Source organism: Vigna unguiculata, chromosome 10, assembly GCF_037176805.1.
Source record: "Vigna unguiculata cultivar grain cowpea cultivar isolate G323 ecotype 2 chromosome 10, ASM3717680v1, whole genome shotgun sequence".
Classification (NCBI taxonomy): Eukaryota; Viridiplantae; Streptophyta; class Magnoliopsida; order Fabales; family Fabaceae; genus Vigna; species Vigna unguiculata.
The window spans coordinates 50,355,553-50,381,484 of NC_140801.1; the positions used below are offsets into that span (position 1 = coordinate 50,355,553).

Here is a 25,932-nt window from a genome sequence, read left to right on the forward strand (position 1 = left end):
ATATATATATATATATTATATTATATTATATTATATTATATATTATATTACTATGTATATATATATATATATATTATATGTGTGGATATCTTATGTTTATATATATATATATATATATATATATAATTATTTATATATATTATATTATATTATATATTATATTATTATTACTATGTATATATATTATATGTGTGGATATCTTATGTTTATATATATATATATATATTTTTATAGATATATATTTATTTTAAGTATATATTATATTATATTATATAATAATGTAAATATAATAATATATATTATATTATTATGTATATATATTATATGTATATGCGTAGATATTTTATGCTTTTATATATATATATATATATATATATATATATATATATATATATATATTTCTTTTAAATTTTTATAAATTTGTAATGTTATAAATTTGTTTATAAAAGATCTCACTAGTTAAATGATTAATTTGTTTTATACGTATATATTATATATATTATATTATATTATTATGTATATATATTATATGTATATTATATTATATTATATTATATTATATTACATGTATATGTGTAAATATATATATATATATATATATATAAGTATATTTTATTTATATGTATATATACTATATTATATTATATTATATTATATTTTATGTGTAAATATATTATTTATTTATATATATTTTTTAGATTATTTAATAAATTATAAATAGTTTAGTAATTTAAGCGGGGACGGGTATTTGGGCGGGTATATATATATCCCATCCCCATCCCCATCCCCAGTTGAAAATTTCGGGTATTACCCATACCCATACCCATACCCAGTCAAAGCGGGGATTCCCGTCAAAACGGGGACGGGTTCGGGTGATATCCACGGGCACGGGTTTGTTTGCCATCTCTATTGATGACAGTTTTGATAGAGTTCTTCGCATAGATAATTAAAATAATATTAGTTATTAAAAAAAATGGAAATCAATTCAGAACTTAAAAATAGAAAAGAAGTTTTTTTTTTTTTCGGGAGTAAAGAAAGAGAGCTAGGTTTACATAGAAAAAAGGTTACCGAAAAAATGAATTTTTGGAATTCTCACAAAATTCAATGAACTCTGAAAATATCTCAACAATTCAATATTCCAAATAAATTTATAATAAATATAATTGTCATGTAAAATTTTATTAAAATAATAAAAGAAAATATGGGAGAATTACATTAAATTTATAATAAGATGACATCCTAATTATAGAAAAAGAAACCTATTACGAAAAATAGAAAACATTTAATGCATTAATTATTTATATCAAACTCCTTAATTAATCACTGACCTTTAAAAATATAAATAGAATTAAAATTGCGAAAAGGTTGTATTTGAATGTCAAAATTAATTTAAATCATTACAATGAATATGATTAATAGAGTGAATTAAGAAAATAACTTATTACTAATACAATATCATAATAAATAATGTAATGTATCCATTAACTCTTAAACAAAAATAAGATGCTATAACAAATATTGACATAAATGTTTCATCGGTCTTCATTTAAATCGATGTAAAAAATATGCAAAGTGTGTAATATCCAATTCAATGTAAACCCTTTAGTTTTACTATTTTCATTATTCTGGAATTTTGTCCAATGTTCCTTTTTTTGTTGTCGTCGTTTATAGTTCTCTCTGTAAACACTGGTCTGTTGTTGGGTTACGGTTCTTCCAAGCTCCTTCATGGTTAATATTGTAAAATACTCTACAAAGTCATAAACCTTGAAATAGTAACACGTAGAATTTACTTTTTATATGATGTTGTGTTTGTATCATTTATTTAATTCATAGATCTCTTTTTTTAAGCAGTGCCATAACAAGCTCCTATGTTAATTAAGGAGCTAAATAACTCACTTAAACTCCGTAAACAAAAGCATGTGACTGTGATTTCGCCTAAAAATGAAACAAAGTCTAATTTTAACGATTTTAAATTGATGGTGGATTCCAACAACACATGATATGATCTCTCTTAAATAGATTGGTTTCACAGGGGACTAAATCCGATCTAACTTTGTTTATTTTCTTCACTCTTCGAGATTTTATGAACAATCACTTCACTTCATGCATGGATTCAAATTTCATTATTCATCACACCACTATGGTCTTCCTCATGCACTTCTCATTTCATTATATCAACCACATACACACAAGGATAAAATGGTCTTTGCTTAACGGGTTAAATATGTTTTTTGTCCTTCAAATTATAGTCAAAATGGATATTAGTTTGGAAATCTTGAACCAATTTAGTATTTCATCTTTGGAAATGCGCAAATTTAATTCTTTAAACCAAATTTTTTTAAGTTGATTTGAAGTTTCAAACACGTTTCTCAACAACATTGAAGTGAAAATGTGTTAAACGGTGTAAATAAATAATAAAATGTGATTAAAATGACTAAATTCACATATTTACAGAATTGAAAAACTAAATTAATTCAAAATTAAAAAGAAAAAACTAATTCTAATTTTCACTAAATAATTAAACCAGACATATTTAATCTTACTTACTTAATCTCTCAAATCTACTTACATATTGAATATTCCATCAATATATAGGGCACATTCTTTTAACAGATATATGGCAAGTGGCTACTGCCATTCTTACTTTTCCATCAAGAACTCTGCAACAATGGTGGATTCCAAAGTTTAGTGTTAGGCTAAGCCAGTGCCATGTGTGGAATCTTTGCTTAATTTTCTTAACCATATACTTTATGTCATGTCATCTTTTGTAGCACAAGTTTCATGTGTGTAAATTGCAAACTATTATTATACAAACAAATCTCTGTCAGCATCTTTCGGCCGTGTCCCTGTGGGCCAAATAAAAGCAATAATACAAAACCCAGAAATAGACACAAGCCATAATTTTCACCACCTACTCCATTATTTTTTGCTCCCTCTTCTCAACTTTTTTGACCTAAGCAAAAACATGCTGTAAAAGCCTGCATCAATCCCAGATAAATAAAAATATTTGTATTCTAATGAAACTTAATCCCACACGTGTTATATAAGGCCACAAAACCTTACACAGTAAAAAAAAAAAAACATGAGTGATAGTGCCTTTTTGTGGGGCATGGTTCCTTTAAATATCAGCCATTCCTTCCTTTCAACGATTCATCCACTCCCATTTTCTTTCTCCTCTGTGTTTTCCATTTTCCTTCTGCGTTTCTCCACTCACCACCATGCTTCCAAAGTTCATCAACATTAGCCCCTTTAAAGTTGAACACCAACAAGAACTGAAGCATGTCAACAAAAGAAGAAAGCATGAGAAATCGTTTGAGAGTAGCAGCGTTGGTTTGAGACTTCTCCCTCAAATCACCACCACCTCAAACAACACATCAAACGTTCTCTTCAAATCTGCAATGAGAAAGCCAAACCATTATTCCATCCCTCACGACTTCTGCTTCCTTAAAACTTGCAATCTCTGCAATAAACACCTCAGTCCAGACAAAGATATTTACATGTACAGGTACATAAATCGATGTAAAATTCATCTTATAAATAGATTTTGTGAGGTTGAATTATATATGGTATCAGAAACATGAGTTTAAGTCTATTACGGTATAATATAATATATAAATGGATGCAAACCTCATTTTACAAGTCAATTAATTTTGTGGAGTTGAATTAGCGACGAAATTAACGTAGTTGTTGTGTTTTTGATTTGTGAAATGATGTTTGTGCAGAGGAGATCAAGGTTTCTGCAGTGTGGAGTGTCGAAACAGACAAATAGTTTTGGATGAGATGAAGGAATTAGAAAGCTCGACGAAGAAAATGGTGGCATCTTACAGACAATGTTGCAGTGAGGCGCGTGAAGAGACTCGTCTTATACTGAAGGACCTTCGAATGCAGAGACTGAAATCTAGAGTGTGAAGAAAATTTTCCTTATCAGAATAATGAAAACCACTGGAAATAATAATTTTTGTAGATTCCTGCAAAGGAAAAACATGTTATACTGTTCATCTTTGTTTTTGAGAATTTTGACAGAATGATTGTGACATGTTGTTCAATATTTTTTTAACCATAGTTTATATTTAGTTTGATCTTTGGAAAGAAAAAATAATAATAATAATTATTATTATTATGAATATTCTATGCTGTTGTTATCATACCCTGACGTACTTATGTTTATGTATGAAAAATGGTAGATAAGGATAAGATTTTAAATTCCGTTTCTAGCCCTTCAATTTTCCATAATTAATGGGTATATATCTTATCACATGAAGTGTTGTTTTTGACAAGGAAATTCATTGGAGGAATAATAAATATTGGACCCAGCTTTAAACACTCATATGAACTGGCATCAAGATATTTTGCTATCAATGGATTTTATAAAAGTTAGATTATTATTTCAGTTTAATAAAATGTTTATAATTTTTATAAAGATCAATTATATATTTTTATTTTTGAAATAAAAATGATGGATAACTTGGAAGAAGATGAGAGAAGAGAAAGTGACAGAAGAGAAATATTTTAAGGAAAACGTTAACAGACTTGACTACATCCTATTTTTGCTGAGTCACACTGGCCACTCTTATTTATTGCTTTGGAAAGGTATCTAAAACATCAATATACAATTAAATGATAATTTTATTTTGGAATATATATATATATATATATATATATATATATATATATATATATATATTCTTATAAGAAAAATACTTAATATACATTTTTTTATTTTTTTATTTTATTTCTATCCTCTTATCATATATTTTATAAGGATAATGATATTATAACTTTATTTTTTAATTCTTATCATTCATTTTTTAACATGGTTTAATATGGATCATAATTAATGTACTATTATTTTTAAAAAAAAAAAATAACTCACATTAAATCACATAAAAAAATAGAAGATAAAAATAAAATATAAAAATCATAATATAATTCTTGATCTTCAAAATTTATTATTTTTTTTTCTTTTATCTTCTTTCCTCTCTTTAGGTTGTAGTTGAAATGTCTATTAATATCTTGAATGTCCATGAAACATTTCTCTTTCATTTAGTCATCAATCATCCATTCATAATATTATTATTATTATCATCATTATTATATAGTTGTCAAGCGGTTATTTTCAATTTTAAATTATTATTTTTCAGATAAATATTGTGAAAATAAATGAGTAGAGGAACTGAATCTTAAATAGGTAAAGAAAGGTGTGAAGGGAGACATAAAGAAGAAAAAGTTAACGAAGAAAACAATAGAGACGAAAATGAATTTATTGTCTTCTAGTTCAAAAAGATATACTTATTGTTTACTAGAAAAGCATAAAATATTTGTTATTAAATCTAACTCATATTTATATAAAATCAATTTATAAAAGTGGGAATTGATATTTTTATATTCTATTAATACTATGTGGTTTGAGATCTCTTCAAAAGATATATATTTATTTTTACTATTATTGACTTCTAATATTTTATTTGCAGTCGTTATGGATTTATGGATAATTAATATATATATATATATATATATATATATATATATATATATATATATATATGATTTGTTCTATTAGTTAGTTATGTTATCTGTATTGGCTACTTAGTTAAGTGAATGGTTAAAATTATATCTAGTGGAATAATTATATTACATGACGTAACCAATTTGATTTTTTTGGATTCTTAATATTGTAAAGTTTGTTACTTGATTAATAGTTTTACGTGTATTGGGTAATTTGACTTAGTAGATGATTTATATTAATTCTAAGTTGGTTAAAATTATCTTTCATTTACAAATATTTATATAAAAAATATAAAAATATTATCACAACATTTATTTGTTTTAAATATTTGAATAGTTTAAATTAGTATATGTTAGTCGATTGAATTACTTTAAATAGTTTTATAATATCACGAGACCAGTAAAGGTAGAGAGAGGTACAAAACGAATTACTTTAAAAAAATTATTAAAGCATTTAAAATAACAAAAAATAACTAAGCAAATAAATCATACAACTATATTTATAAAATATATTTTTTACTTCCTTTTCAAGTAACTGCCACCATATAAAAGCTGTATAAAACTTTCTTACAAAATATTTAAAGAAATGACTCAGATTCATTGAATATTTCTAGCTAAAATCATATCAAATCTTAAAATATCCATTTCTTTTTTCATTTAACTTTAAATTTTAAAATCTAAAACTTTAAAAATAACTTTTTCTTAGTCCTACCAAATGATTTTACTTTTGAAGAAAAAAAATATTATTTAATTTTGAATTCTTTTAATTTTAAACTATTCATTTATAAAATAAAATAAACGTCAATCTACAAGATTTTAAATATCACTTAAAAGAATATATATATATATATATATATATATATATATATATATATATATATATATATATATATATATATATATATATATATATATATAATTAACATTTATCATTATGATTACGAAAAACTTATTAAAGTAGTTAGTTATTATATTTGAAATAATGAATTTTTTTTTCAATTCCTTTTAATCTTTTAATTATTTCTATAAAATTAAATATTTAATGTCACTTCAAATATTATATGTGCAAATATTTCTCCGCATAATCATTTTTCATTATTTTTCTATATTATTTGTCTTTCTCTCGTACCCTTCTCAACACATTACATAATCTATAAACTTATAATTTTTATTCTCTTTAAATATATACTAGCATACACATATACAACACATATGTAGTACGCATTTTTTAAATATAAATATAATATATTAGTATGTGATAATAATGTAATGTTATTAAGTTAATATATAAAATAAATTTATATTTATTAAAAATAAAGTGAAATGAGTACATAAATTAATTGATAAAGTAAAATGAATAGATAAATTAATTGTTGATGAATAAAAAAAAACAGTTTTATAAAAAATAGGTAAAAATAATCGTTAATTTTAAAAATTTAATAAATAATTATTTGTAAAAAGACATTATAAAATAGGGACAGAAGAGAAAATTCTCTTTATATATTGGTATATATTATTTCAACGTATTTTTCTTAGAGTAGATGACTATTTTTTAAAAATATTTACAAATATAATTATCAGACTATCCTTATTTACAAAATATTTAGGTACCGTTGTTTTTATTTGAATAATTTTTTAACAATTGAAAGTCACCAAAACTAAAGTTATTATTATTATTATTATTAAAACCAAAACTTACACATGGCATAAAATGAAAGAATTGTTTTAGAATTTGATTTGTATATTATTTAAATTTAAATTTTAAAGTTTAATACAATGAAAAAGATAAGATTGCAAGATTAGGACATTATAAAAGGGACTCCCGCCAAAACATTTTGCAATTCATGTTTCAGAGTCATTAATTCTTTAAGGTTTCTTTTTCCTCTCTGTTTTCTGAAGTATTCTAATGGCTCCTCCTTCTGCAGCAAACGATGGAACAACTTCAAATTCAGGAAGAAGGAGAGAGATTGAGATCAAAGAAGTTGAACAGAGAAACAGAAGATGCGTCACCTTTTCCAAACGCAAATTAGGGCTTTTCAACAAACTCACTGAACTTTCTCTTCTATGCAGAGTAGAAACTGCTTATATCATCACCTCTCAAAACGGCAACGTCTATTCCTGTGGCTACCCCACCACCGCCGCCGTCCTCCACCGCTACGTCACCGGAAGAGTGTACCAACAATGCAGAGTTACAAGCGAGCACGAGCATGAAGAGTTTCTTGAAAAGCAAAGGCTGGAATATGAGAATGTGCAGAATAAGTTGAAAGAAAAACAGAAGCAGTTGAAAGAATTGAAGGAAGCACAAAACATTAGTTCTTGTTTTGGTTGTAGGTGGAATCTCTCACATGAGAACATGGGTTTGGAGGATCTTGAAGAGTTCAAGTGCTCCTTGGAAAGTTTGAAGCTTAATCTAATCACAGTATTGCAAGAGAAAGAAGCTTCATTGAGATCCGATTCTTTGTATAAATTGTAGTGATCAAGATGTTTTTCATCGAGTATGGCATAAAAAAACTCGTAATGGCTCTTTGAGGAATAGTGGATTATGTTTTTGACATGCATTTATATTTTTTCTCTTCTTCTGTTATAGTTAGTTTATGTTCTGATGTAGGTTTAGTTTTTTTCTTTTTCCTTCACTGTTTTATAAACTCCTCGTTTGGTATTTTGTAATGATCTTCTTTCATTCAATAAACATCTTCTGTTCTATTCTCATATTCTTCTCTTTCTTGTTTGACATCTTGTAATATGCTGTCAGATCCAAGATTTTTTTTTTTTTAACATTAGAACATATCCAAGTGTGAATGTTTGTTTTTCGTTAATTACATGATAGTGATAGTATCATGATATCACAAATAAATTAAGTGGAAATATTTTTGTGTCATTAATTAGAGGTGATAATATAACACTCTCTCCATTTAAATACTAAACTATTTGTTTAATTTTCCTATATTTGACTTAAGGGACCAATTTATGACATTGGATATGACAATAGTATGTTATATGTTTATTAATGGTCAGGGTTGGGCATAATTTAATGAAATGCACTGAATTGTTAAAAATTAAAGTGAATTGAAAATTAGTTTGCATGAAGCAAAAGATAGTTCAAATAAACTGAACTAAACTATTTTTTGTTCTAAAAAATTGAATTGAATTAAACTGCACTATAATATAAACTAAACTGCTATGTAACAAAACTGTTTTTTCAAGCTGCACTATTTTTGAACCGAACTACACTACTTTTGAATTGAATTATACTAATTTTGAATCAAACTGCACCATTTTTTAATCAAACTATACTATTTTTGAACCAAATTGCACTAATTTTGAATCAAATTGTATTATTTTTTAACTAAATTACACTAATTTTGAACCGAACTACACTATTCTTGAAACAAACGATATTATTTTTTATCTAAATTGCACTAATTTTAAATCACTATACTCTTTTTGAACTAAATTGAACTAATTTTGAACCGAACTACACTATTTTTAAAACAAATAGTACTGTTTTTTATCCAAATTGCACTAATTTTAAATCACTATACTCTTTTTGAACTAATTTTGAACCAAACTATACTATTCTTGAAACAAACGGTACCATTTTTTTATCCAAACTGCACTAATTTTGAATCAAATTATACTATTTTTGAACTGAATTGCACTAATTTTAAACCGAACTGTATTAATTTTATTATATATGGTTGTACTATGCAATAATAATCTAACTTTTATAATTTAAAAGTGTTTAGAAAATAATAATTGAAATTGCTTTTAAAGTTTTTGGAGATATTAATAGGGTGGAAGATGACGATGAAAAGTTGGGTTTTGAGATATTGGTCATTTTGAATGAAATTCTGAATTGTTTCAAATTTCAAATGTATTTTTGTTTTAAAGAATTCATGCTGGTAAAAACTATTTTTTGTTTAATAATTTTGTTAAAGAATAAGAAAAAAAAATAATGTTTTCGTTTTTCCTTCGATTGTGTCGGTGAAGTTGAACTATCAAACATATGTAACATATGTCGAGTGAGTTTGTCATTTTTTTGGTGAAAAATCACATTTAAATTTTCAAAATACATTGTCATACATGATTGATCTACCTAAAGAAATTGTATCCTAATTATAGTTTAGTTTCTTAAAATTGAATTATTGAAGTTCAGGTTTTTCTTCAAGTAGTTCAATAAATTTAGTTTAAAGTAGTACATTTAATTGACATCAGTTCAATTAATTATGCCCGATCCTACTAATGATATGGTTTAGTTTTATAGAAAATTTTAATAAAAATAATTATTGATTATGTAATTAATCTGATTAAGCTAATAAAAAGTAATAAATTGTTTTTAAGTCTAATATTAAAATTGCATTTAAATATGAGTTTTTTTTGTCAAAATAATTAGTTGAAAGAAACGAAAATAAATCATTTCTTAATTTTCAATAATAATTTAAAAAATAAAAACAAAAGTCAAACAAATTGAATTACTTTAAAAAGTCAAATGGTAAAGAAAAAGGTAAATTAGTAAGTTATCCAACCATTGAATATTGACTAACCTTTTTTTTAAGACTTGTATTAAATATTTTACTAACATCTCTGCCACACCAATACTTAGATTTAATCTGCAGAATAATAAAAAAGAGTAAATAGAAAAGAAGTCTTGTACCTGAGAATACAAGTGAAAATAAAACAACAGAACATATTACTGTGAAAGAAACAACAAGGTACTCTTTGAGTTCAGAAATTGTGGATGATAAAGGAATACAAAGTAATATTCAAAATAGAAGGCATTAAAGAAATAAAACAAACTCTTTTTGGGTCTGCGAGCGACATGACTTACTTTGTATTGTCATCCCTGAATAAATATAGACAGTATACGAGAATATTAACAAAAACAAAATTCATGCGGGGTGAGTACATTTAAACTTACTATTGTAAGTTTCAATGGAAATTCATATTGTATTAAACAGAACGTTTCACATTATTTAACTACATTAGCAATCTTCCTTCTTCAACCTATAAAACGCATTTTAATAATGATGAATGCTTATAAAGTTTAAACTTAGGTATTATATATATACATATTATTAAACATAATTATGTTCCATTTGAAGTCGTGCCTCTTGAACACGGTTTTTAATTTACAAAATTCAATTGAAAGTTGTGAGCACTGAGAACTACTTTTTCAGCATAAACACAACTTCAGTATAATGCAAAATACTTCAAAGTCTTCTTGTCTGCTAAACACGACTTTCACTTCCCAGAAATTTAGCTCAGAATCATGTGGCTTGCAAGTGATTTTAGGTGAACCCAACACGACTTGGTCTATGATTCGTAATTAATTTAAAACCTGCTCTTTCTCTTATTTTTTTCTTAAAACTGGTGTAAAAAAAACCATTAATAAGATATGATATCACTCTTAAATCTTAGGCCATAAAAACTAGGTCAAGTTAGAAAACTTATATCTAAAAGACTGAAAGGACTCTGATTAATAATACTATATCCGTCATGATCCAAATATGCTAAACCACAAGCGAAGTTTTCTGCTAGAATATAGAGTATCTTATCTATTTGGAAACAGAAAGAGGAATTAAAGCTTTACATTCCAGTATTCATGTCACATTCATTAGCATTCAAACTTATGTAAATTCCAACACTGACTTTTTGCATTTCCATTGGTTGCAATTCATGCTACATATTAAACAGAACGGTCAAATATATACTCTTGTATTTTTATTAGATGGCAGTAATATATATAGTCTCTCTTTTTTTCTCGGACCTCATTTTATTTGAAATGAGAAAACATTTTTTGCTATTTTTTTTTCACGTTTTCAGTTTGGAAAAAATCATCCAATGCTTTATCTGCCAAGAAAACATTTAACTACTCTAGCTGAATATAAAGTTCTATTCTTAATACAATTTACAAACAGTCATTCAATCATATATTGAGGAATGACAATGAGGTTCTAACGTCAAGAGATTAATTTAGAATTAGTTTAGACTTTCAAGAACATTAAATACAATATTTGATTATAATAAACCAATAACAGTGCAATAACACTGTTTTATTGCAAATATAAGCAGATCTTTAATTACACTTACAGGGATTAGAACAAACAAGTCAACAACAACCCTCAATATTCATCATGCCACTACAACCAGAAGACAGAAGAATGAAAACAATTCTCGTGAAAATTGGATTTAATGTGTTTGTAAATGCAAAGAAAACTTCCTTCTATAAAGATCTTCCATAATTTGTGTTTTCTAAGTGCTCTAGTTAATAAGGGTACCTCATCCTATGATCTATAAAATGCAGGACAAATATTCAAAAGATACAAAAATCAGAACCTGATTAATAAGGGGAGGTGATGATTCTAATCATGGTTAATCATCATCGCTCTTCTTCTTAGATTTTCGATATTTTTCCTCAACTTGCTTTGCATGTAACAAGGCAGTGTCTGCTAGATTCCTCAAATTAGGAATTTGATAATTCTGAACCAAGTAAATCCCAAAAGTCGTCCCAGCAATGAAAAGGAAGCTACTCCTAATTATACCCATTACGGCTGCTTCAGTTGCTTCAGTGGTTGGTTGAAATGAAATATCTGGTATTGCAATACCACTTTTGCAAGAATCACTACCAGACAGAGAAAAAAATTAGAATCAGGTCGAATTGTACTGAAGAAGTCATTTGTTTTGTGGTTTTATTCCACCACCTTCAAACATTGCGTTTATTATTATTGTATTCCATCTATTCACGACATGAACTAAAGCTCAATTCATTGACACATGAACACTATAGATAACTAACTACTTAGACAATGATATCATGATGATGCAGAGAGCAAGAATGTTATGTAATAATCTAAATGATTTCGGAAAATCAAATTTTAACTTAAGAAATAGTGTTTTCACGATACTGATTAACTCTATTTCCAGAATAAGAAAATTCAAAGAAATTTGGGCACTCAAAAACATGGTTACGATGAGTTGCCAGCAAGTGACTAATCAACTAATCAACCATAAACACAAAAATATTCAGTGCTCTGTAAAATTTCAAATTCAATACAAGATGCTGCAAGTTATCCATAGATCGACAACTTAAAAAAATCCGTTTCCATAGTTAAGAGAGAGAGAGAGAGAGAGATCGTACCAAATCTCGAGAGGTGGACGATACTGACCTGATTTCGCAATATACCGAAACGGGAAAATGGAGGAATGCGACGGTTGAAAAATCACAAGAAATTCTGGAAAACCTAAAACGATTTAGGGAAAAAGAACACTGCGAAACGCAACATCGTCATTGCTCATTTCCTCTTCTCCACGCTTTTAAACGCGACGTTTCGCTCGTGACTGCGGAGTACATGCCTTATTTATTTAATTAATCTTAATAATTTAACTTTTTTTTACGGGAATGTAAATATATTTAGAGAAAAAATATTTTTGTCCTTCATTAATTAATTTTCTTTATTATGTAAAAATAATATTTTTTAAGAACATTTCTAATATTAATGATTTCCTATTAAATTAAAATATTTATTGTATATTTTCTTACAAAACCTATATATTGAATATGAAAAGATATTTGCAGGTGATGTGTCATAGAAATCAAGAAAACCTATGGCGCAAATATTTGATATGTACCTTAATGGTGTGTTTGGACGGGACAATTCAATAGGGTGATTCATTTATTTCGAGAATTTGAAATTCTTTGCAATGAAATTCTTTATTTGGATAAAGAAATTAAAAAGAATTTAAAATGCATGCAGTTTTTTTGAAGTATTTCAATTAGCTAAATTAGAAAAAATTCAAATACTCTAAAAAAAGGTGTAATTTGAAATTCTTCTTACTCAACCTCACACTCTGAATTCAATCCCAAACAGACCCGGCAAACCCGACAACCATGACAGGTTGGGTTGGCCAGATGATCCTGACGGATCGGACTAACCTGATAACACAAACGGGTCGAGTAAGCCCGACGACCCACACGGGTTTGGCGAGCCAAATGTCCTAGAGGTGTCAGGCGGGCCTGACGACCCAAATGTATCGGGCAAGCCCAATGACATGACCGACTCGTTGACCCGACAAGCCTGACCGACCTGTTTCCAAATTTATCATGAATTCAAAACATAATTAAGCCTAAAATAAATATTGATAAAATGAAATTTTATCTCACAAGAAATTCAATTATTTTATCCAAACAAGAAATTGAAATGTAAGGTATTTTAATATCTTTATCCAAACAAGTTATTTAGAAAAGGAAGGGAATTTAATTGCAAGCAATTCAAATATAATGCATTTCAATTTCTCAGTATTGTTGAAATGCTTCATCCAAACACAAGGTAAGAGTAAATAATGTATTGGGAAAAATACGTTTTTGGTCCCTGAAGTTTCACCAAAAATTGCAAATGGTCCCTCACCGAAACTTTCTCACCGTATGGTCCTCATAGTTTTGAAATAAGTGTTATTGGTCCTTCCGTTAGGACGGCGTTACAAAAAATGGTGAGTGGCAAACGGCGTTCCACCTCAGCATGTGAGATGTTGACACGTCTTCACATTGGCACGTGTCATTAATTTTTTATTTTTTAAAAATCTCTAAAATATCAAACCGCACCGTTTAACTTCAATTTTTAACCTACATTTCGTTGCCCTTGTTTTACCTCCGTGCTTGAATTGGAAGACCAGCACCGGAAGAGAGAATGACGACGACCAGCCTGCGACAGGACCCAAATCGAAATTGATTAACCGTGAAGTGGAATAGAGATTCGAAGTTGCAGTGGAAGTGAAGTGGAATAGAGATTCGATAGGACCCAAATCGACCAGCACCAGGTTTGTTGTTTAAGCTTTCCCAATATGAGGAGGAGTTATGGATCCAAGTGTTCGACGAATTCATCTTCATCTTCTCAAAATCGAAGTTCTGGATTTGTGCCAAGAATTTGCGGATGTGGAGAAATTTTGTTGCTTTTGAAAGCCACTACCCATAAGAACAATGGGAGATTTTTTTGGAGATGTAAAAATTGGGCTGTAAGTAATAAAGTCATTTTGAGTGTTTAGGGTTTTGATTTGGGATAAATATTTTTGTTGGATTGATTTTTTTTTTCACTGCAGAATGACAGAAATTGTAGGTTCTTCCAATGGGTTGATGAAGTTGAACCTGAAAAGGAAGTACCAATAGAGAAAAACGAGGAGGACAGTGTTTGTGTTAATGAAAGAATGCTTGTAGATGTGTTGCAGAAGAATGCTAAGTTGAAGAAGAAGTTGATCGAAGAGAGAAAAATGGGTCAATTGAAGATGTGTGCATTCCTTGTATCATGGGCAGTCACTATTATGTTTTGTGTTTTTTTTTTGTGATGAAGATCAACTGTAACGGGTAGTGTGTAGGAAGATGTTATGAACTATTGGTCATTTGCTGTTAAATTAAGATGTCTGCAGGCATTGTGATATAACTTGAAATTGTTAGTAGCCCTTTATTAGTCATTCTTTTTAGTCCCTACGCTGTTATGAACCTGTGTGTTATTTTAAGCTATGGGATAAATCTCATGTATAGAGATTAATACATGAAAACGCTTACAGAATTAACTAACTCGATTTTTTTGCAATTTGAAACAACACCAGTAGTCATAAAGATAAAGATATTACAAAACAAGTCATTTAGTCATAAAGGTAACAAGTGGTCCAAACAACTTGACCATATTTGTCTGATAAAGTGCACACAAAAGCTGATTCATAGCTGGCTATAACTTAATAATACTTGCCCCAAAACACAGCTTTCAAAAATTACAATTAAAAATAACCATCCACTATCATTGAAACAAAAGCACAGTCTTCTAAATGTTCCTCACATGCGCTGTCAACTTGGGTTGCTAGAACTTGCTTGGGAGCCTAAAACCACAGTGGCTGCCACTCCTTTATTAGGCCTTCGCCCTCCCGTTCTAGTTGGTGGTTGTGATGTGCTCCCTATGGCAGATCTGAACCTGTTGCTTCGTCTCGCTCCAGATGCACTGGGGGTACAATGACTTCCAGCATTACTCTTCTTTTGATGTCCTTTCCCCTGTAAGTAAGATGCATGAATGAAGTTAAATGTTTGTAATTTAACTGTAAATGTTTATAAATTATGGTGCAGAGATTACCTTCTGTTTTTTTGTAGTTCTACAACCTCTGATATTGTGGCCGTATTGGTTACACTTACTGCACTTCATCTTCACTGGTTTTTTCCCTGCTTTAGAGTGACTAACATTTTCATCAGCCTCTCTTCTTCTTAGTTTCTTGGGCCTCCCTGGAGGAGCTTTGTATGTAGGAGGCAGTAGTGGAGTTGCATTTGTCTTTGGCCATAATTGTTGTCCATTAATAGGTGAAATATGAGGCCCATAACAAGCTTCATATGCCTCTCTTTTATAAAATCGATGGACATAGTCTTCAGGTTGTTCTAACTTGTAGTTAATAGCGGCAATGGCATGTCTACATGGAATGCCTACTAAGTCCTAAAAATAACAAGAACACCTATGATTTGTAAGATCAACAACAAACTTCTCCGTAATAAATCCTTGAGTAACTTCAAAAATTGCATCACCACTCCAAACAGCAATCCAATTGCCACTCTTCTCCACTTCCCTATCTAGCCTTTTACTTGGTTTAGGCATAACAACTCCAGGATATGCAACAAACTTTTCTCTTAAAGTAGCAAATCTAGTTATCAAGTATGATCTAATCCACTCCATCATGGTAATAATAGGTTTATCCCTAGCTAAAAGTATTGTGCTGTTAAAAGATTCTGATAAGTTGTTCATAAGCACATCACACCTAGGGTATACACTAAATGCATGCTTACACCAAGAATGTCGTGGAATAGCAACTAACCACTCATATGCAGCAAGGTTTACCTTCTTCAACTCTTCCATTTTAGCTTCCCAACCTTGGTAATATGTTGCTTTGGCAGCCCCCATCATGAGGTTTCTAATTACAATCCCTCCTCCAAACTTCTTCTTGTAGTTGTTGTACAAGTGTCTTAGACAAAATCTATGCTCCACCCCATGTAGGATTTCGTCGAACACTTGCATTAGCCCCTGGAAAAAACAGCAGAACATAATACTCCTTTAAATACACAACAACAGAACATAAATTTAGATACACAACAGCAGAACATAAATAAACAGATGTAGTTTAAGAATTTACCTTTTGTTGATCTGAAATAAACACCCAGCGATTAGTTTGTACATCTCTAATGTCATCCAACAAGAGACTAAGAAACCATCTCCATGTCTCCTTACACTCATTTTCCACCACTGCGAAGGCAAGTGGGAAATATTGGTCATTTGGGTCCCTCCCTACAGCTACTAACAACTGCCCTCCATAACTATTTTTCAGGTGACAACCATCAACACCTATAAATGGTCTACAACCATCAATGAAACCTTTCTGGCACCCCTCTAAACACATATAAAAAGACCCAAAACGTGGTTGCAGGGTGGGTAGGGGATGATTAATTTTAATCTTGCATGTTGTACCAGCAAACACTCTTTTCAACTCTGCAACATAGTCATACAACAAGCTATATTGCTTCTCCTCATCCCCTTCTACAATGTCCATGGCAATTTGTTTTCCTTTCATAGCCCTCCACCTACTAATCCCAACACTGTAAGTCTTCTTTATGTCATCTATAATTTCATTTGCAGTCATCTTGCCCACGTTTCTGTACTTGTTAGCAACAACTTTAGAAACCCAATCTTTGTTCGCATTTCTATTCGCAAATACCCTCCCACAACTATGTGAATCAACCAATGTTTTGACCCGAAATGTGTGGCTGCCTCCAACTTTACTACACAGAATCAAAAAACCACATTTCTTCTTACAAATAGCCCTAACTCTAACATCATCATTTTTAAGAAATATTACCTCTCTCCCATTCAACACAGAATACTCCTTTAAAGCTTGTTTAAACTCCTTAAGGGAACAAAACTCCATTCCCAGGCAGAATTTGAAATCTCTTCCCACGTCATCAGCTTTGAACATTGGGTACTTATGCACTTCCTCCCCTTCACAGTCCACATCGCTTTGTAATTCATCTGTGCTATATGTTGCATCCATGTCATGATTTCCACCAAATTGGGGTGTTTCAAAACCATCAGCACTTGCACTAGCTGAACGCTTCCTTTTTCTCCTACTCTTTCCCATATTGGACCACCTTTGAAGAACATATGTTATGTTCCTGCGTGGTGTATCACTGCATCCAAATCCATCATCACTGTCTCTATGAAGTTCTTCTTCACTTTCATCCAACACTTCATACCCATTTTCAACTGCACTATCATCACCACTTTGCACATCCACATCTGCAGCTACATTTGCCTCATGCACAACATCAACCACATTTGCATCATTCACAGCAGAAGCCACATTTCCATCATCCACAGCAGCAGCCACATTTGCCTCATGCACAGCAGCAGCAGCCACATTTCCATCATCCACAACAGCAGCCACATTTGCCTCATGCACAGCAGCAACAACCACATTTACATCTTCCACAGCAACAACATTTGACTCAGCCTGTCTGTCAGCATCAACAGCAGCTCCACCATGCCCACCATTATCATTAACAACAGCAGCTTCATCCTGACCACCATTATCATTAACAACAGCAGCTTCAATAAACTCAATTGGCTCAGCGGTACTAACAACATGTTCTACGTAAATCTGGACCTCTTCTTTTCTGTTTTCAGCATAGCCAGACAATTCCAATGCATCTTTATCTGTTACCAGAGGCCTCAAATCTCTGTCCATCCTACCTCTTTTAGGCTTCCACCACAATTTCACCATTCCGTCATATTTAAATTCATCCTTTAAGATGGACAGTGCCTCGAAATATGACCACCTATCAGCATCCAGACCATGGACCACATGTTCTTCCCCTCCCTTGTATCTCAGAAACCTTCCTTTAAAGGCCTCGAATTTCCCCATGTGGTAAAACGCAATCGAAAAACCCATCTCTGAAAAATGAAAGAAATAGAATCCCTAAATGCACGAAAATAAACACAAATCGCAACCAACACAAACCATAGCTAAATCAGAATAGAACAACGTACATGAATCAAATAAAACCAAAGAAAATGCGTCGCTCAAATGAATAAACCCATACCTTTGACTTCGTCTTCACCACGAGATACGACACGAAATGCCCTTCGACAACAAGCTTTCCCACTTCGACTCAAGAACCACGCGAAACCCCCTTTCTCTGCAACCTAGAACCAATTTCTCTCCAGCGCTTTCAAGATTCTTCTCCCTCACGGTGGTCGTCGCGACTGAAGTATGCAACAACGGTGGTCAGAAACATTTGCCTTTTTGTTCGTGTTTTACTTAGGTAAAGTGCTGCTCGTGTTTTTTACTTAGGTAAAGTACTGCTCGTGTTTTACTTAGGTCAGAAACATTTGCCTTTCACGTTTACTTCACTCATTCAAGTTAAACGGTGCGTTTGATATTTCAGACATTTTTAAAAAATAAAAAATTAATGACACGTGCCAACATTTTATGTGAAGACGTGTCAACATCTCACATGCTGAGGTGGAACGCCGTTTGCCACTCACCATTTTTTGTAACGCCGTCCTAACGGAAGGACCAATAACACTCATTTCAAAACTATGAGGACCATACGGTGAGAAAGTTTCGGTGAGGGACCATTTATAATTTTTGGTGAAACTTCAGGGACCAAAAACGTATTTTTCCCTAATGTATTACTTAAGAGTTTTTGTGGTGAGACCGTAAGGATTTTCCTTTAATAAAAACAATATACACTTGCTAAGAGTAAAAAAAGAAAAAATAAATAAAATACAAAGGAAACTATTTTATTTTTATATTATTTCGCTCAACGAAAGATATGCAATATATAACAAATGGAATTATGTTATCTCCAGAGTGTCCGAAGTAAAATAATTTTATCTCGTTTCTATATTAAAACTGAGAATTAAGAAAAAATTAACATGTTTAATAAATTAAAAGTGTCTAATAACTTACAAAAAATACATAAAAAAAAACAAGGTTAAAAATGATTCCATTTCGTAACTATAGATCTTATGGTGAATATCATATCGATACAAGTAGAAAATGGGACTTGAGAAGTAATCTTTTTTAACACTATAGACTGTATGACACATAAAGAAGTTCATGAAATAGAGAAGTGGTACGAAACTTGGTTCTTGGTGTCATCATAATGTAAATATTAATAACATCAATCTCTCTAATGATTCCCATTTTGCAACCACTCTCTAACATGGAAAACTGTGTTTTTTGAACAAAAATATTTTTATATAAATTACTTATCTTATTAAACTTTTTCTTAACATCCACTTCAATGCTCAATGTCATACATATTTAGGATGATAACGGATTGAGTTGGACGTCCAAACTCATAATAACAAAAAGATATATTCATTACTGGTGCAAGTACTTATTTAAAAATTATCAGTTGGTTTTAAAAAATTTGCATGTATCCATGTTGACAAATATTTAAACAAAATTATAAATTTTTAAAATAAAATTTAATTAAAATTATTAAAAAAATTATGAAATTAAATATAAATTAAATTTTAATTATAATTAAATTAAATCTAATAAATTATACATTAAATTTTAATTTTAATTCAATTTAACTTAATAAAATATAAATTAATTATGATTGTAATTTGTTGCGAGTAACAAATAATATGATACTTACACCCACTCGTTTATGCATGCTTAAATGAAACATATAAATCATTTTATGCATCCGTTTACATGGATCAATATCCGTTCATAAGGCAGCAATTCAAAGTGTGAATAAAGCCAATGACTGGACCAGTGTCTGGTTCAATAGAAGTATCTTCTCTTGATAATGAGCTGACACCGACCACTTTCACTTTTTGTCAATCCTCAGACAAATTGCCACCAAATTCTTATCCATTTGCAAATCCTAAAATTCTAAAATCTTCTTTTACAAAAGCAATTGTGCAAAATTTCAGAGATGGGAATACAAAAACCACAACTGTGAGTAATGTCATAGATGCGTGTAGTCATGTTGATTCTACATCAAAACAATGTGTAAGTGTTTTAAAATGAACTTTTTTCTTCATTTATATTGTACCGACACCTTAATTATGACAATAATGTGCAGGGTATGATGGAGCCTCCGATGACACTTTTTGAAGAAGCCACAAAGAGTTGGTATGATGAGCAAATGATGATGTCTACAGTTATTGTACATGATTTTTCTTTTTATGTCAAACATATATCAGATGTAGGATACGAGTTTGGTTATGAGAACGAGGTAGATTTAATCTCAGAGATGTTGGCTAGCACTACTAATGTTATGGCAGTGGGAAAATTGTCTAGATAAGACCAAATAAAAAGCACCAACATCTATGACAATAAGCTATTCAAGATGAATGACCTGACAAATGATACCAAGTAGGTATTCCATGACTTTAATTTTAGAGTAGTGATGCACATACCACCATTTTACCCTCACAACATCCATAATATTTTTTTTATAACTTTTTTTACTTTTTTTTTCATTTATAAGTGTTCAATGAATCTTCTTAATCATTAATCACTACATCTAATATATTATCCTTTTTGGAATGTGAAACACTTTGAAATATTGAAGAAAGAAATGTATTTACCTTTAGTGTGAACTTTTAAGTGATATAGGGGTATTGGAGTATGGTTTTGATGAACTACTTAAACTGAATGTTAACAAATCTGTTTGACTGGCTTGGCTTCAGCCACCTTTGATTATTTGAAAAAGGTTGGGACACAAACATAGTCTATTTTGCCAAATTATATTAGCTTCAAATTGTAGTTGTCTAGGATCCCTAAAAAATATGGGATTTTTTGTGAGGGTTCTCACAACCTTTGAGAGCTAGGAGATCACCAATCAATCACCAGTGCCATAGTCACCACCCATGATGGCAAAGGCAGTGAACACTTTTTTTCCTATAACCTGTAACAATATATAAATCTATAAAGATGATGAACATTCATAATGTTAATCCGTTAACGACGCTGACTTTTCTAGGGGAAAACCAAACTGCGGGTAACACCTTTAGTGGAGGTTAAAACTGTCGAGAATGCCAAAAATAACCTCCCTTAAAAATTACTTCTCTTGTAGTGATAGTGGCTATTTTATTAACCAATAATTATTTACTTTGTAAATTGATATCAAAATTAGTCACTATAGCGACTAGCAACTTTTGATAATTAAAATTGATTACTAATAAAATATTTTCTTATAGTGTCTACTTTAAAATAAGATCTAACAAATAACTAAATCAATTTGTAAATAGTAAATTATTCCAATCAAACGATGTATAAAAAATATATAAAAAACATGATTTAACTTGAGATTATGATGATCATATTTTAATAATTACTGATTAAGTTCTTGGAAACATGATATCACAAATATCTTAATTCAGCCATTTGCCTTCCTGAATCTGTAAATATATTTGGGAATGCCTAATTTAGAATGTATTATTTTATACATACATTATGAATTAGGTGCTATGAAAGATATTTTTAGATCCAAAATATCTTTTCAAATATTAGATCTAAAATAGAAAAATATTTTTTAGATCGACTGTTTTGAAATATATTTTCAACTTAAAAAATACTTTCGAGAACATCAAATCCAAAAAATATTTTTCTATTTTGGATCGATTGTTTAGAAAAATATTTTTGAATTCATAAATAAAAAATAAATACAAAAATACATTCTGAAATAACTAATTTGAAGTATATTTTCTATACATTTATGATTGAGTATTCTAAAATATATTTTCAAAATTACAATTTAGGACCGAAACAAATAGCCAAATCTTAATTCGTCCTAGGTGACTAGTCCACCAACCTTTTTTAATTTTTTAATCCTTTTACTTTTATTTCTTTTAAATTTTAATTAATAGTAATGTCTCCGATCCAATAAACTAAAATAATTATTATAATTAAATATAAAAGAAAATTATTAAAATTAATAATCGAAACTTAATTTATAAATATTAATAATTATATATTTTCATCTTTCAATAATACAGTAAAAAAAAATTATTTTAACTTGGAAAAAGAGCTTATTCACAGGCTTGTCCAATGGACTAATGGATTAAAAATTTTAAGCACGAACCCAAACCGTTTTTCCAACTCTATAATTACTACCATGTTCCTCGGAGAATCTAATCGTTTTGAAAAACAAAATAAGGAATTAATGCTTTATTCTCCTGTGTTGGTTACATTACACCATGTGAAATTTGGTAGCATTCATTCACAGTAACGTAAATTCCAACATTTCAATTGCTGCATCATTTAAAACAAAACGGTCAAATATTTAAAACCCACCACTATCGCTTCACCTTTTGCATTCTCCATGCTTTCATTTCCTCTACTTTCTTCCATCACCATCCTCATATAAAAATGCATATATCATACACAATGCTATCATTTTCCTCTGAAAATTCTTTACAGAATGGAGGGAACTTCATCTTCATCAACGAACTTTCCCTCCACTGCTGAAGATCCTCATTCGGTGGTCGACGATTTCTACTTCTCAGCACTTCACGATGCTGAAGAAATGTTTCCGATTTCGGATGAGAAATATGCGGAAGAGTTACAGCTACAAGAAGCGCTCTATTCCTCCACAACGTTAAGTGCTAGGGTTGAAAAACAAGTTGTTATAGTGGATGTAGATTTAGATGATGATGACGATGACGATGACCTTCCTTTGAGAACCCTCAAGGGGAAACAGAAGGAGATCGGTGAATGTTCTTCTTCTTCCCATGGCTACTGTGGTATTTGCATGGATGCAAAACCTGGAGAAGAAATGTTCAGGAACCAAAACTGTTCTCACATTTTTTGCGAAGATTGCATTGGAAGACATGTTGCTGCGAAGATTCAGGAAAATATATCAATGGTGAAATGTCCCGAACCAAAATGCAAAGCTGTTATAGAGCCTGAGTTCTGTCGTTCGATTATCCCTGAAGAAGTGTTTGATAGATGGGAAAATGCTCTCTGCGAGAATGTGGTGCTTGAATCGCAGAAGTTTTATTGTCCTTTCAAGGATTGTTCTGCTATGATGATATGTGATGATGAAGAAGAAGTGGTAACTATTTCTGAGTGTCCACATTGTAATAGATTGTTCTGTGCACGGTGCAAGGTTTCATGGCATGCGGGATTAGATTGTAGAGAGTTTAACGCATTGAATGATGATGAGAGAGGGAGGGAAGATCTGCAGGTGCTGGATCTTGCGAAGAACAAGAGTTGGAGGAGATGTCCAAAATGCAGATTCTATGTGGAAAAAAATGAAGGATGTTCGCATATTTCTTGCAGGTTGGTGATTTTGCTGCATTATTTTAAGAAAAGAAGCAACATTTGTTTGTTTGGAGAGTGATAATTTAAGAATGTTTTTGTTTTTGTTTTGTTGGACTCAATGTTCTAACAATGGGTTGATTTTTGCAGATGTGGGAAGGAATTTTGTTATGCATGTGGATCCTCTTGGTCACAGAACCATGCATGTTAATGAAGTCAACAATTATTAGCAGAAACTTGATGTAGTCGAGTGAATTTTTTAGAGAACGGCAACACTATATGATTCGAGATACATTGTTAATCAGTGTAATGTTTACATGAGTTAACTCTTTCTGTATATTTTTATATTTATGTTTGCCCTAGTTGGAGTTTTTGAATAAATTTCGCTGTTTAATTTTTAGCTTTTTTGATTACGGATTGGGTGCAAATTGATATTATTTCTGGATAATGATGAACTAGGTTATGATATATGATATTATTTCTGGATAATCATAAACTAGATTAAGATATAAGGATAATAATATTTTGATTTTTTTTTTTTGACATATTTTAACTCACAAATTCAATCATATACTTAGATCATTATATTACATCTTTAAAAAAATTTAAAATAAATAATTGAAGAAGGATGAGAGTAGAGAGTTAAAATTGTGTAAAAAAAAAAAATCAAAATATTATTATCCAATATATGGTAAGCCTTATGTGCCATGTATTGAAGGAGTAATTTCTTTTAGCATTCACAAATTAATCTTTCCATTTTAAGTTTATTTCTAGTCTATGTATATGTCATATGCTGAAACTAGCTCAGTATATATATGTATTAAATGTGTATTTTATTATATTTTTATTTGCCATGATAAAGTGTAAACTTGGGAAAGAAAAAATAAAATGGACAGTAATATACGAGAAAATTGAGAAACGGGTAACTTTTTGTGAGCCTTATATTAGAAAGAAAAAAGGGACTAATAGTAAAGCACGGTGACTACATTTAAACTTACCATGGAAATTACTACTGTATTAAGAAACGTTTCATATTATTTAAGTATATTAATAATCTTCTTCTTTAACCTATAAAACGTTTTTTAATGACATAATGATGAATTTCCATAAAGTTTAAGATAGCTATTATATGAAATCACACTTTTGAGGTTGAAAAAAAAAACGGCAACTTTTTTAGTTGTAATAGTTAAAAGAAAATTATTATATAGTAACATGATATGTCATTTTATATGATAAAAAAACTATATTGATTTATGTGATAAAAAAAATATTAATTATAAGAAAATATATAAAATTATTAAGGATTTAAACTAAAACAAATTTAAATAAATACTTCATTTAGGAACCGAACAAAAGTTAATAAAGAAAAAATTAACAAAAAAAATTATAAAGCATTTTATTAATAAGGTTGAATACTACCTTTGAATAAGGATGACAAACAAACTTGTTATCGCATATATGATTTGAATTCGTTTTCGTCTTAACAAAAAATATTTACATTGACCATAGTATCAATATATGAGTATAAATAATATAAAATTTTTTCAATTGGTATTTTGAATGTTCTTTCCTCAAAACACAACAAAAAATTGCACTTGGACAATACCACAAACTCAACAAAAAAAAAAAATAGACTATATTTAGAGAGTTTTCTTTTTGCATTTTTATATGTTTGAGTTTATTACTATTCCTTTTTTAAATATAATTCAATTACAACAATGTATGACCTTTTTTACATGGTGGTTCTTTTGTTTTGCAGATGTGACCATGAATTTTGCTATGCTTGTGGATTGTCTTGGAGTCGTAAACATTATTCATGCAAAGGTCATAATAGGGTGCGTGCGCATGCATTTGAGATTTTGGATTGTCACAATTCCTCTTTTGAGGATGTTCATTAGATTATTGGCTTATCACAATTATTTTTAGTAATTATTATTAGATTTATCTTTTCAATTTATAATTTCTTTTGGGATTGATACTTTATTTTCCAGAACATCTTTAAATTTTGAATCAAAATAAGTATTTTGTGAAATACGTTCATTTATGTTAGGCTTTTTGGAAGTTTTATATTTTTTCTTGAATACTTTTTGAAGTTTTGTTTGATACACGAGCTAAGTATAT

General features: G+C 29.8%; 4 protein-coding genes across 7 annotated transcripts; 3 read left to right on the forward strand and 1 right to left on the reverse strand.

Annotated features, from left to right (window-relative positions):
- The first annotated feature begins 3,144 nt into the window (after positions 1–3,144).
- Positions 3,145–4,126, forward strand: LOC114166492 (FCS-Like Zinc finger 17-like). The gene is made up of 2 exons (XM_028051232.2): positions 3,145–3,505; positions 3,723–4,126. The coding sequence occupies exons 1-2, from the start codon at positions 3,219–3,221 to the stop codon at positions 3,907–3,909; spliced, it is 474 nt and encodes a 157-aa protein (XP_027907033.2). The 5' UTR covers positions 3,145–3,218; the 3' UTR covers positions 3,910–4,126.
- A 3,117-nt stretch (positions 4,127–7,243) lies between these two features.
- LOC114166060 (agamous-like MADS-box protein AGL29) lies at positions 7,244–7,978 on the forward strand. Its single transcript, XM_028050713.2, has one exon. It carries the CDS (start codon positions 7,412–7,414, stop codon positions 7,976–7,978), a length of 567 nt encoding a protein of 188 aa, XP_027906514.1. The 5' UTR covers positions 7,244–7,411.
- A 2,072-nt stretch (positions 7,979–10,050) lies between these two features.
- LOC114166061 (uncharacterized) lies at positions 10,051–12,844 on the reverse strand. Of its 4 annotated transcripts, none has more exons than XM_085667682.1 (3): positions 12,644–12,844; positions 11,842–12,127; positions 10,051–10,115 (listed from the first exon to the last, which is right to left on the reverse strand). In XM_085667682.1, the coding sequence occupies exon 2, from the start codon at positions 12,049–12,051 to the stop codon at positions 11,878–11,880; it is 174 nt and encodes a 57-aa protein (XP_085523808.1). In that variant the 5' UTR covers positions 12,052–12,127; positions 12,644–12,844; the 3' UTR covers positions 10,051–10,115; positions 11,842–11,877. The 4 variants fall into 4 exon arrangements, with proteins under 4 accessions (XP_085523808.1, XP_085523809.1, XP_085523806.1 ...); XM_085667683.1 differs by lacking the exon at positions 10,051–10,115 and adding an exon at positions 10,139–10,348; XM_085667680.1 differs by lacking the exon at positions 10,051–10,115 and having other exon boundaries at positions 11,489–12,127; positions 12,644–12,843.
- Positions 12,845–22,972: 10,128 nt separating this feature from the next.
- Positions 22,973–25,709, forward strand: LOC114165641 (E3 ubiquitin-protein ligase RSL1-like). The gene is made up of 2 exons (XM_085667541.1): positions 22,973–23,832; positions 25,571–25,709. The coding sequence occupies exons 1-2, from the start codon at positions 22,973–22,975 to the stop codon at positions 25,707–25,709; spliced, it is 999 nt and encodes a 332-aa protein (XP_085523667.1).
- The last annotated feature ends 223 nt before the right edge of the window (positions 25,710–25,932 follow it).

What these genes read in the sequence shown, in the direction of transcription:
- LOC114166492 (XM_028051232.2), top strand. Translation starts at nt 3,219, where the DNA reads ATGCTTCCAAAGTTCATCAACATTAGCCCCTTTAAAGTTGAACACCAA. An exon ending in AAAGATATTTACATGTACAG is followed by an intron (nt 3,506 to 3,722) that starts GTACATAAATCG and finishes ATGTTTGTGCAG; the next exon opens with AGGAGATCAAGGTTTCTGCA.
- LOC114166060 (XM_028050713.2), top strand. Translation starts at nt 7,412, where the DNA reads ATGGCTCCTCCTTCTGCAGCAAACGATGGAACAACTTCAAATTCAGGA.
- LOC114166061 (XM_085667682.1), bottom strand. Translation starts at nt 12,051, where the DNA reads ATGGGTATAATTAGGAGTAGCTTCCTTTTCATTGCTGGGACGACTTTT.
- LOC114165641 (XM_085667541.1), top strand. Translation starts at nt 22,973, where the DNA reads ATGGAGGGAACTTCATCTTCATCAACGAACTTTCCCTCCACTGCTGAA. An exon ending in TGTTCGCATATTTCTTGCAG is followed by an intron (nt 23,833 to 25,570) that starts GTTGGTGATTTT and finishes TTTGTTTTGCAG; the next exon opens with ATGTGACCATGAATTTTGCT.